The 12367-nt window shown below is 43.9% G+C and overlaps 2 protein-coding genes across 3 annotated transcripts in view; one reads left to right on the forward strand and one right to left on the reverse strand.

The window, feature by feature from the left end:
• sh3bp5a (SH3-domain binding protein 5a (BTK-associated)) overlaps positions 1 to 5805 on the reverse strand; it is a 10480-nt gene extending 4675 nt beyond the window's left edge. The window contains exons 1-3 of the mRNA XM_019876275.1: positions 5127 to 5805; positions 4612 to 4674; positions 1856 to 1984 (exon numbers count right to left, since the gene is read on the reverse strand). Coding sequence (XP_019731834.1) covers positions 1856 to 1984; positions 4612 to 4674; positions 5127 to 5210 — 276 coding nt within the window. The 5' untranslated portion in view covers positions 5211 to 5805. The remainder of the gene's footprint in view (positions 1 to 1855; positions 1985 to 4611; positions 4675 to 5126) is intronic.
• A 749-nt stretch (positions 5806 to 6554) lies between these two features.
• On the forward strand, positions 6555 to 12322 carry mturn (maturin, neural progenitor differentiation regulator homolog (Xenopus)). Of its 2 annotated transcripts, none has more exons than XM_019876277.1 (3): positions 6555 to 6880; positions 11240 to 11362; positions 12124 to 12322. In XM_019876277.1, exons 1-3 carry the CDS (start codon positions 6722 to 6724, stop codon positions 12229 to 12231), a joined length of 390 nt encoding a protein of 129 aa, XP_019731836.1. In that variant the 5' UTR covers positions 6555 to 6721; the 3' UTR covers positions 12232 to 12322. The 2 variants fall into 2 exon arrangements, with proteins under 2 accessions (XP_019731836.1, XP_019731837.1); XM_019876278.1 differs by lacking the exon at positions 6555 to 6880 and adding an exon at positions 10716 to 10893.
• The last annotated feature ends 45 nt before the right edge of the window (positions 12323 to 12367 follow it).

Consider the following 12367-nt stretch of genomic DNA (forward strand, 5'->3'; position numbering starts at 1 on the left):
ACACCACCTGTCTTGAAACCGTCATGATATCCAAAGCCAAGCGACGGACGAAAGGAGTGTGAAGATAGCGCTTTGTGTGTAATCTTTGTGTGTACAACAAACTGATGGATTACAGTGCTGCGTGTGATGATCCACTTCCCAGGCACTATCCTGGCAAGATAATTAATGGTGTGAGAATAATCACTCACTTGTTTTGTCAGGGGGGAGGTAAAAAAATAAAAATAAAATAATAATAATAAATGCTAGCAGCTCATGAGACATCCTCAACGAATAAAAACAGCACACTTCCTTTCCCATGCCGATTTAAGAGTTAAATACACTACAGATCTCAAGTCAGCCTTTCCAAAAGCAAATATTATTTATTGTGACAACAATAACAAATCTCACAGACAAAAAAAAAAAAAAAAAAAAATCATCGGTACAATGAAACACGACCTCGCAGCAGCTAACAGAAATTCTTGTCTTATTTATTTATTTATTTATTTTTTACGCCCAAGACACATCACTTGTTGCCAGGCAGGAATCAAGGGGTCAATGAGGTCATCATTCGTGTATGACATGAAGAAATTACTCCATCAGAATTTAATCATCGCTCTGTCTTACATACTTGTTGGCGCAAAGAAAGAAAAGCTCCCGAATCCGGTTGTGACATTGACGTTATTTATCCAGCTTGTGCCACGCATCTGAATGTCATTTAATACACATTGCCACTGCAAGACAATCACCGCTCTGTATTACATATAAAATTCCGCGTGTTAGAAAGCTACGAAATCTGGCGGGGCAATACTATATTTAAGAAAAAGAAAAAACGCTGCATTTGGTGAGGCACTGCATATATTGAGCACTGGATTTGCCTGCCTATACTTAGTTGGTACTGTATATATATTTTAAAAAAAATAAATAAATTTGCATATTGCTATTCGATATTTTTGTCTATTTGACATTCATGCACCATGAAAAAAAAAAAATTAAAAATCAGAAATTACTCCACCCACCTCGGATCCTTAAGCAGTTACTATTTGGAAATCATATGTCACACAGATTTGCATGAGACCTCTGTATTATAGATGATTTTTTTTTTCACAGTCAAACAACTTTAGTAATTGGGAAAGTAGGTGACACACACACACACACACACACACACACACACACGCACACACACAAGAGAGGCCATGCAACAGACAAGACAGGCAGTGTCGCGGAAGACAAAAGAGAGGAAAGCTGAAGCAAATTTCAACATTGCTTCTCCCCCCCTTCCCAAATTTGTTGGAATGTAAGAGAGTGCAGGAAGGGGGGTTGCAGCTGGCTCTCAGGAGGGGGCGGGGAAATTAAGTCCACGAGTGTGACACTGGCGGGGAGGCGTTTTGGATCCTTTCGGAAGTGGGTCATGTCTTAAATATTAAAAGATCCCGTCGATAAATCATGACGGGACAATGTGCCAGTTTAACCCTGAGGCCTTCATCTGCTTTGGATCGTAGTTCAGATGCGCGCACACACACACACACACACACACACGCACACACACACACACACACAAACACACACCATCTATTTATGTTTTGACAGCACGGCAAAGACACACAAATGTCAAACTCTTTTGAGTGTGTGTGACACATCAGCTCACTGGAACCGCAGCTTGCTTTGCTTTGACCTCTTCTAGGAATGATCAACTATAAAACGCGGACGCGTGCTTGCGGCTGACAGCTGTTTAGCATACAGAGGGAGTTTAAAAATAGACGTCACGTGCACGCGCCTTTAAGTAGATATGAGCTGAGCCCTTTCAAGCGTCTCCCTGTTAATCCTCGAATAAGCCTTACATTTGTGTGTGTGTGTGTGTGTGTGTGTGTGTGTGTACCTGTCTGGCCACTTTGCGGGCCTCCCAATAAGGTTTTGAGTCGTCGACCGCCCGTCCAATCTTTTTCACCTGCTCGTCCAGCTTGACGGTGGCTTCCACGAGCACGGCGCGGAAGCGCTGGCGGAATTCCTGCCGGATAGGCACACATGCACGCAAGAGTTTGGGAAGAGCGGGTCTAGTTTGGTGTTGAGAGCAGTTCAAATTTTGCGAAGATGAGTCAGAATGAGTCCTAAATCCCTCTGAGCGCTGTCACGAGGCCAAGCGTGCTTGTGGTTCAAAAGCAACTCTTGGAGGGAGTTCGATGTGGAGCAGCAGGCGCTTAGTCGCAACTGAATCTTGACTCTGTATGATATATAAAATTCTCTATGTGACAGGAAAAAAAAGATCTGTGATCTGGTGGCACATTGCACCTCTTCCCAGTGGCATAATATATACATTTTACACCAGTGTGTTCATTTCGGCCATTTTACACACCGTATCGCCATTTTTAGGCCTATTTCGATATATTTGGACAAAGGAACCACTGTAAACCATTTTGAAAATGAAAGTGAGAAAACTAGATTGAATGGAAACCAAATTCAATCAAATCTCCCCTCGAGCACTGAACCGAATCGAAAAAGAATGCACAATATGCGTCTGTTTCCGAACACTTTGTGTGCAATTCTGCTGACAAAGCGGTTCTCATAATTGAAGTCATCACCAAGCCGTCGAAAGCACGTGTGCGGGGCAATTTGGCTGCATGGCGAAGAACCAGCCAGCAACGATGTGTTGGGAGTCCGCCCCCGCCCCCGCCCAAAAAATAAATAAATAAATAAATAAATCCATCTCATCGATGCAGCGACGGGCCATCTGCTGACATGTGTGCTCACATGTGAAAATGAACGGCGGCGGCACCCGCATCCTGTTCAGAAAAGTAAAGGGCGGAAAAGTGGTCACAGGAAGTGTGCTTCCCTATGACATCACAGCACAGCGTTTCCCCACTTCCTGACACGGCATGTAGCACCGCTGGTTTGATGCATTGTGTCCACCTGGCTTCCTTTTTGTTTTGTTTTTTTTTTAAATCAATTTTAACTGCGTGAATGCATAATATAGCTGACATCGGCAAAAGCCACGTTTGTTCACAACACTTTCGATGAGTCAATAATTAGTCCAAAATAAGAAGAATAGTTTGATGAAAACATTTAAAATGTACCAAATTGTGACAGAGGAGGTTTCGGCCCGACGCCAGTAATTTGTGACGAAACTTCCCAAGGGTGGGGAATTGTTGTCAGATTTTGTCATTTTCAACTTCAACTTTTTAAAACCATCCAAAATAGGTGACCCCCCCCCCACCCCCGATCCCCCCGCTATGATATAATAGTGAAAATCTGTGAATAATTGATTTTGTGATTGATGTATCGATTAAACAGAGTGGATCATAAAGCATCGACACAATCGGGAACCCACGTTACATGGACGACTGTATTTGGAAGCCAAATATCTTCTTTGAGGTTGTTTTCCCAACCCGTGCACTGTACAACTGGAATTTGAATGGTTAAAAAAACGCAAAACTGATTTGGGTTTACGAATCTTCAAAAAAAAACTTTACGAAGCTTCTCTAAAGTTTTTTTTTTTTTTGTTTTTTTTGGCTACACAGAATTTACTGCATGGTGGAAGTGAGTAGAGCTCGAATCGGAAAACCGCAATCTCCGGACTGTTTTGCCAGGGAGTAAATTCGATCCTGCCACACAACTGAAGAGAAGAATGGCCCTGGAAAGTCAAAATGCATGGCATCCATTTTGGGTCTTTGGTTTGTTTTGACAGGAAGGTTCAGGGAAGTTTATGGGAAACAAGGCCAGCACTTGGAATTCCCAATGGTGTCCCAAATAGAACAGAGTCACAGTAAGGACACGCAATGGATCATTATTTGCACAGGCTGATAGGATCCAATGCAAAAGAGGTGCTGAATATTCTTCCTTTATGAAGATAATGAATGCTTATTTCTGACAGTTGGCTCATGATTAATATGCAGTTTGTGGTGTTCACGCTCCTGCCATGTTGCCGGTTAACTGAGCCATTAAAAAAAAAAAAAAAAAAAAAAAAAAAAAAGTAGTGCCGTCAAAACTCTTTACTAAGATGAAATAAAATCGGTCGTTCTATGCAGAGGATAAAGAATGCATGCCTATAAGCATTGTTATATTATCTCTATACATATGACGCTACGCTTCACCAGGTGTGCTGCCAGTATTACAACACTGCGCCACCGATGCCATTCGTTAGCCCATCTGTGGTGTTTTGCATTGCCTATTAGCATTGAACTAAACGGATTTGTCTAAAGCAAAGCTTTTTGGTTGTTTTAAAGACACAACGACACTTTGCCATGTGTTCAGTTTGACAGTAAACTTCGATCTGGGATCCTCAATCGCCAGCTTGCAGCATTTTTTGGGGGGAAGAATTGTTCACTCTCTGCCAAACTGCTGCTTGTTGCGAAGTGAGCATTGCTCTCTTAGCGCTTCTTCACACAGCAAAGTCTTATTTTTAACAAGGAATTGGATACTTGCTCATAGGAGCCCTGAATTTTTCCACACACATCTTTGCAAGGCATTCGCAGAGGAACTATTTTGGGGTACAGTTCACGTTGCTAGGCAATTTTCAAAACCATGAAGCCAAACGAGAAGACTCATCTCTGCCCCTTGTAGGGAGGATCTGTAAACGCGTTTAGGCAAGGGTGGAAAACTGCGCCGTGACTGCGGAGAAAGAAGTCTTCTGTTTATTACCTCCAGCTCACTCTCCCAGCGGTTGATGTCATCTGTGGACTGGTTTAACTTCTCCAGCTCTCCCTGTTTGCAGTAAACACGGATGGGGACAAACACATATTGGATCGAGGTTAAAAGTAGTTTCTGGAGCAGAGCCTTTCTGCGACTAGTGTGCAGAAATGCCTGATAGTAGCAGAAGGCAGAAGTGGAAAATGTCGTTGTATGAGTGCACGTAATGTCTTACGACAGTGGACAAAGAGTGTGTCAGTACAAAGCTGGTGATCAATGATTTGGAATAAATCCTCAATCGGCTTTCAATAGGATCTACTCCCAGCCTAGCTTTCAAGTCATAGGGAAACTTGGCATGTGGGTAGTATAATGTAAATAAACCACACTTTTATGTCTCAATTTGGCAAAAGAGAGATTAAATAGCAATCATAAAAAAAGGATGACTTGTTTTTTTTTAATTTGACACTTAATCTGTAACCGAGGCATGTAAAAGTCAGTTTTCCATCAGGACCCATACATCATCTCACCTTGATTCTTGGGTCAACCTCCTCTTCCTCGTCGGCACCTTGGCAGTCCTCCTCATTTTCAATCCCATTTTGCGAAGGCTCCATTGCCACTGGGACTGTCCTCAACTCACACAAAGCGAGACCTCCCCCCCCCCCGGTTCGACGCAGGGTTGTGTGGGCTGGTGATGAAGCCCCTCACTCTTCACCCTCCAAACGCACGCGGCCACATGGCGTGCTTCAGGCTCTTCAAGGTCTTCGGGATGCTAGAGGGGGTCCCTGAACGCCGACCTGGCCGCGGGGGAGCCAGCCTACACACTGCCGAGGATCGCAACCTCGGGGACCGAAGTCGACAGAAGGATGGGGGGGGGTTAAAGTTAGATGAGTTATGACGCGCATAATTAATTTATCCGGTGTTTATCTTCAAAATAAAAGTTAAAGGATGTAATTTAGATGTCGTACATATTATTTTACGCACGCGCTCGACTCATGTTTCCGGTTTTAGCGCAGCTTCACGTGAAACTTGATCCACCGCCAATCACACAGGTTCGAGACCTAGTGTCGCACGCTCTCTCGTGGCGATTATTAAAAGTGCAATGCAGAAATAGAAAGACGATGGAGTTGACATCATCTATGTTGTTGCTTTTAATTATTTGTTGTTTCTGTAAGAATTTTTGCTTCAAATACAAATCCAAGCATGAAATAAGTTATATTTTTAAAAAAATAGAGATATTGAAGTACCCCAACTAAATTCTATGACAAATCCCAAAGTATGAAGATGATGCAGGAATAGCCAATTAGTTTAGTGTCGTCCCAAAAAAGGACTACCGGTAATATAAAACCTAATTACACATTAGAAAGTATATTACCGTAAAGCATTATGTCGCTAACGATTTTTTTAAAATGTCATTTCTAAATAAATAAAAAAAATTATTACAAATAAAGGAAACAAACAAGATGAAGCAAGTCTAGCTAATGTTTTTTTTCAACATTTAAAAGAAATACAATTAATGTACAGATGAAGTTGATAACTTTAATATGATGTAAGTGTAGGCTACCAAATGACGTGCTGTTTTTATTTTTGGTTTATTTGAACAATGAACAAACACACATTACGTTACATTTATTTTAAAATATACACACACTATATAGTGTACAGACAACGTTGCACCGTATGCAACAAACCGTACCTAATTAAGTGTCCAGTAGGCATATTTATGAACAATGCGGTGCCACGTGGGGCACCTGTAGTGTATTTTGACATTTGCCATGATTAAAGATAACGTTGCTCAAATATGAGGAAATACGAGGAAAAAAATGCAGAACGCCGCAACATGGACGCCGGTTTGGATCAACGTTCGTCATCGCGTTTTTTTTTTCAAGCGTCCCCTTGTGCGTGTGCATCATGCACTCACTCACTCGCCCGCCGGATTGCTTCCACAACGGAGCGGAATGGCGCTCTCTTCCTACTGACTCCTTCTTTTTAAAGAGGCGCAGCTGATGCGACCACCCGCTCGCCTCCTCTTTGTCTCTCTTCCACATCCGCATCGAGGAGCACCTTTGAGCGTCGGAAGGAGGAGGAGGCGGAAGGGAGGCAGCGAAGAGGGGGCTAACCGAGGATGGAGTTCAAGCATCTGGTGGAGGCGGCCGAGAAGTGGTGCTCGGGGAACCCGTTCGAGCTCATCTTCGCCGAGGAGGACGATGAGAGGCGGCTGGACTTCTACGCGGAGCCCGGCGTCTCCTTCTACGTGCTGTGCCCCGGCGGAACCGACACTTTCGTGAGTCGGCCTCTCCCCTCTCTTCATATCGACACGGCACATGCATGTGTGCGTGTGAGTGTTCGAAGCATAGGCGGGGTCCCCGTGGATACGGAGGATGGAACGGATGATGTCATGCACCACCCGTTCCCAGACTCAAATCAAGTCCCCCTGGTTGGATTCTGATGCATTACATGTCACATTCTGGTCGCTGCAGTATCATACGATGCAATCGTGCAACAACGCAGGTATGCACCATCATCCGCAAGGTTGATGCTGGGCAGAAAAGGCCACTCACAGTGACGGCTCCTGGATTTATTATACAAATCCGTCAGCTGTGCCTTTTTCAATGCTGGGTCAAGGAGGCAGGGGAAAGCCGAATAAAGCCTTAGGCCTCGCTACATGCAGTTAGCCGAGCCTTGTAGCTAAACCAAGTCCTGGAAAAAGATTCGGTGTATTGGCTACCGATTGTCTTTGGACTGCTGATTGTTCATGTCGGGTTATTCAGGTCCACGTTCCGTCACAAGGAGCTTCTCCTCTCTAAAATGGCTGTTTAAGGACTTCATTGGTATGACTTCATTTGTCTTCCTCCATTTTGCATCTCGAAGAGATCTTCAAATCTCGTAGTTTGACCTGTCCATAAGCCGCACTTGATAACCGACGGACGTGACGACAGCCTTGGATGGGAGGGGAGGTCCTGTAAACCAAGATGCACTTTTCACAAGCTCTTATGGGTTTAAAAAAAATTGCATCCAGCGAGGAAATATGCCAGCAATCAGATAACACAGATGAACAACACTATTGTATTTCTCATTAACTATATTCTCCTCTCAAAAGGTGTGGCCTGAAGCAGGGCTGGACTGGCCGTCGGGGACAGCGGGCAGATGTCCGGTGGGACAGCATCTTTTGGTGCTGTCCATGGCGGTGCCATTAAATTAACTGAATGAACCGAATGATTGAATTGATCTTCCTTTTTGATCGTCCCCACCTCCAAGGTGAGAGGGTGGTCGTATCTAAATCTAGCGGTATTTAGCATTTAGCGGGACGTGCGCCCCACCATGGCCCTATCTTTTACACAATTTGAACTCGAGTCTACGGGTCCACGCATTCAACCTGCTTATTGAAAAAGAGACGCCGATGTGTCAAAATCGTATTATTTCATTGTTATTAAAATTGTTCCTGTCTTATTCAAGTTCATGTGGTGAGTGGTTGAACACGAGCGCCCTCTATTGGCCATCCGCCACTGGTCAAAACCCAACAGATTGCTTTCAGAAGAACGCATATCATTCTCATCATCATCCTCACATCAGTGGTGTTGCTTGCTGTTGCCTTCCGACTGCCCCTCCCCCCTCAGCCCGCCCCAGCTTTAATGACAGAGGCCAGATGGAGATGACCCATGAGGCCCTCTTTACTTGATGACACACTCAATGACACAGCGGTCGCCGTTACATGTACGGGCCTCGTAGACAGAGAAAGAAGCCTCGCGTGGCAACATAGCGTTGTGATGATATGACAGAACATCCATTTTGTGTCCCTTTTGGAAAGTTAAGTTACTTGGAAATAGCTCAAGAAATGCACAGTTGGCCTAGAGGACGCAACATTAGGCACACCCAAATCAGATGGAACACAAAAGCTGTATTGAAAATGTGGTCTTTTTTTTCATGGATATTATTGCTGTTTCTTAATATTTCGGCCCTCCAACAGAGCTAAATTACTTGGAAAAACAGCTAGAGGAAATGTTATGATGATGTTCACATTCTTCTGGGGGGCAAAAGGCGAAATGAGAAAAGTGTAAAATCTAATTATTTGAGGGAGTCGCAGTTTTAAACTCAGATTTTTTTCTAATTTATTAGTATTTGAAAAACAAATTGAAGCCAAATTAAATAAATAAAAACATAATGATTTTTTTTCTGTAAATTACAAATTGAAAAAAATATTAAGAATATGCTGGTATACCAAATTCCTTTTTTTTTTTTTTTGGTTGATTTTAAAGATTGATTAAATGAAACTCCGTTTCAATTTCCCCCGTTATATGTCTCTGATTGTCGTTGCGTAACTGCATTGCATCACACCGAGTGCTGTTTCTGCTCTATCCTTGAGACTTTTTCCCTACATCCTTGTTATGATCGATACGTCCACCCACCCAAGGATACACGTGCTTTGAAAAAAAAAAAAAAGGCGAGTTTTCAGACATGCTGAGGCCCACAAAGAGGCAATTGGAATGACAAAAAACATGCTGTTATAATAATCATGCCGTTACACTGGTGGTGAACCTTACTTGGTCTCACGATCAAATGCGCTATTCTTTTACAAACCGAATATTACTCACTGTGATGACACGTTCAGGAGTACCTAACGTTGTGACTGACAGTATATAGGAAGCGACGACGATACGATGAGATTTTGTGATTTGCCTTCATGCATCCCATCTCTCACTTAAGTCGTCTTTTATCTCCTGCTCTAGTTTGCAGTGTAACGCCACAATCGAATAGAACGCAGGCCAGTCGCCGCAAGCCTACGCAGGCACACTCGCACACGCACATCAGCTGCAATAACTGTCTCTCTTCGGGACTTCGGAGCACCGAGCACTCCCACTCAATTTAAAACCACGTGCTGAAAATCCTCCGAGGCCCATGCGACACTTGTGAAAAAATGTGATGCAGCAATGTTCATTATTCCAAATGATGAGCATTTGTGGGGTCATATATTGTATTTATTTGTGTCTGGAATTGCAATGGCGGGCCACATCGAAATCCCTCTAGGGGCTGTCATATGGCCCACATGCCGCATGTTGATCCACAAAATTGCGAGCATAAAATGAATAGAAAATGCTGTACATCCTGTTATGTTTGTGCCTGGTCTGGAGGCGAGTGACGTCGGGGAGTTTACATGTGAAAGTCTGGGCGTGAGCTGTGACCAACAGCAGCTCCTTCTTAGGTGCTATATTCCATCCAGTGTTCAGTAAATAAAACAAATAAGAAATGGCTGAAAAGCGTATCAACATCTGTGGCTCCCCTTTCCCACATGCAAAGGCATTACAGTAAGTATACACAATTGTGAATGGATTATTGATGTACTACATAAGTATCGTTAATCTATCTCCGCCAACCTCGCATTGTGGCATGCAGAACAATGAAATGCTCTTGCACTAAATGGCAGAAGATACCTTTGAATCCACATGTTGCTGTTGATACCACTTATTAGCTTTCTTTTCAACGAAGCGAGCCCAGATTTCACACGTGTGATGAAATCAAGTTGTGTGCTGATCGATGCGAGATTATCTTTTTTGTTTGGGAGTAAGCCAGGAGATTTTTTTTTTCCCATTCTAGAAAGTAAGTGCCTTGGCTAAATAAAGCTTAGCAAAGAGTGCACTAGAGGGCGCTGCAACACAACATGCACTGCCATTGAGAGAGGTCACACAGGTCACCAGATCTGGCGCCTGACCGTGTCGATGTTTCACTTCTCGCTCTTGAGAGTGAGTCAAACGGAGGCTTTGGGTGCCTTACTCAAGCGCGGTTTGCACAAGGGTTCAGCGCCGAGCCACCGCGACACGAACAATTTTCTTGTAGTCATCTCTTTGCACCGCTCCCACACGAGGGTGTGTCCGATAAAGGGTGGCGAGGCTGACTAAAAGCAAACACTTTGGGCAACCTTTAACATAATGAACCACGTGACAGCATATTCAAATCGGCTCCCTTTTGTTGTTTTATTTAAACGCCGCCTCCCAGCTATTTAGTCGATTGGCACGGGTCAAGGAGAACACACAACAACCGCGCTAGACCTTCACAATCCACTCTTCAGAAAGTAATATTTGTCAGTTTCCCAGGTATTCATTCAACAATGGGTTCATTTAGAATGCAGTGTCATCATCTGAATTTGTCTTTGTTTAGTCAAAATATTAGAAACAGTTCCCGGTATCGTGCAATGGCGTGCTGAAAAGGGCAATGATAATAATAATTGGAAGCGTGGCCAGTTTAGCTGAAGACAAAGCTGCTCCGCCGTATGGATGGCAAGTTAGACAGGTGGACGCACAGGTTAGTCGATGGTTGCTTGGCCAATTCATTCAGAGCATTTCTTTTTTGATACCATTAGTAATAAAACCAATACATATTTTTACCATTGGTGCTCTCCGGTCCCCCCCGCCCCCCTCCCATATTTCCCACCAGTTCGATACTAATTATCTTATTTGTGTCCATGTTGCCCACCCCTTTTATCTGGTCTGCTTGCTCTCTGTTCTACTTTCCCTCGGCGATGCTGACCCCTACCCAGGAAAAAGCTTAGGCCACAAACTAGAGCCAGATTGATGACTTCTCAGTGGGAACATTTTTTTTTTTTTTCATTTTCCGTCATGTTTCTAATGAATTTCATGTGTGTTTACAGCACGTGTGGAGCGAAAGTGAGGATTGCCTACCGTTCTTACAGCTGGCTCAGGATTACATCTCATCCTGCGGCAAGAAGACCCTGCTGGAGGTGCTGCAAAAGGTCTTCACGTCCTTCAGGCCTGTAAGATAAACATTTTTAACACACACACACACACGCACGCACGCACACACACACACACACACACACACACACACACGGTGAGCTCAGAATGCTGTGCTGGCGTCTCTCTCGAAACTGGAAGAGATAAACAAGATTGAATTATTCATAGAGTGGCGTCACGATGAGTTTAATGTGCTGAATGAGTATCAGCTGGCTGCAAATGATTGAAAAAAAAGTGTGAAAAGGTTGGTAATAAATGCATTTGCCATTTGTATTGATTTTTTTTTTTTATGTTTTCTAAATTATTCATATACCATTTTGAACAGGAACAAAGGAGTTTCAGATTAAATGCACCTTTTCATCGCTAAATTACAGCTCCACACCACATAAAATAATTTTTTTCTCCAAAGTCTCTGTCGGGTTAAAATACATGTCTTGTGTTATCAACAACCCTGCCAAATTTGAATGACCCCCCCCCCCCAAAAAAAGTCGCCAAGTCTCTGTTATGATATGTAGCCACTGGCTTGCTCGTGCGCTAGGTTGAGACGGTAAGTTGAGAATGAGAGTGGAATAGACTCCACTTTTGCCACAGTAACTTGGGACGTGCTCCAAATTTCAAGTTCAGAGACTGACTCCTGACTCGCACATACTGTATGTGACCGACTCCTACCTCTTTACCCGACTAATTAAAAAGCCTCTCTGTGTTGACTCTACTGACACCAGTACACGCCGTACACTCCCAAGTGTGCTCCAACTCAATCCTGTCCGTCTCCTCCCGCTAGCTGCTGGGGCTCCCTGACATAGAAGACGAGACGTTTGAGCACTACCACGCCGACGTGGAGGGCGAGCCGGGACCCGACCATCAGCAGATGGGGGTCAGCCAGCAGTGACGAGGAAAGAGGAGGGAGGAAGTCGGCCAGCGATCCTGGGGGGCCTCACTACTGACACATACACACACACACACACACACACACACACACACACACACACACACACACACACACACACACACACGTGCCAATCAGA

Source organism: Hippocampus comes, unplaced genomic scaffold (assembly GCF_001891065.2).
Source record: "Hippocampus comes isolate QL1 unplaced genomic scaffold, H_comes_QL1_v1.1 scaffold244, whole genome shotgun sequence".
NCBI lineage: Eukaryota > Metazoa > Chordata > Actinopteri > Syngnathiformes > Syngnathidae > Hippocampus > Hippocampus comes.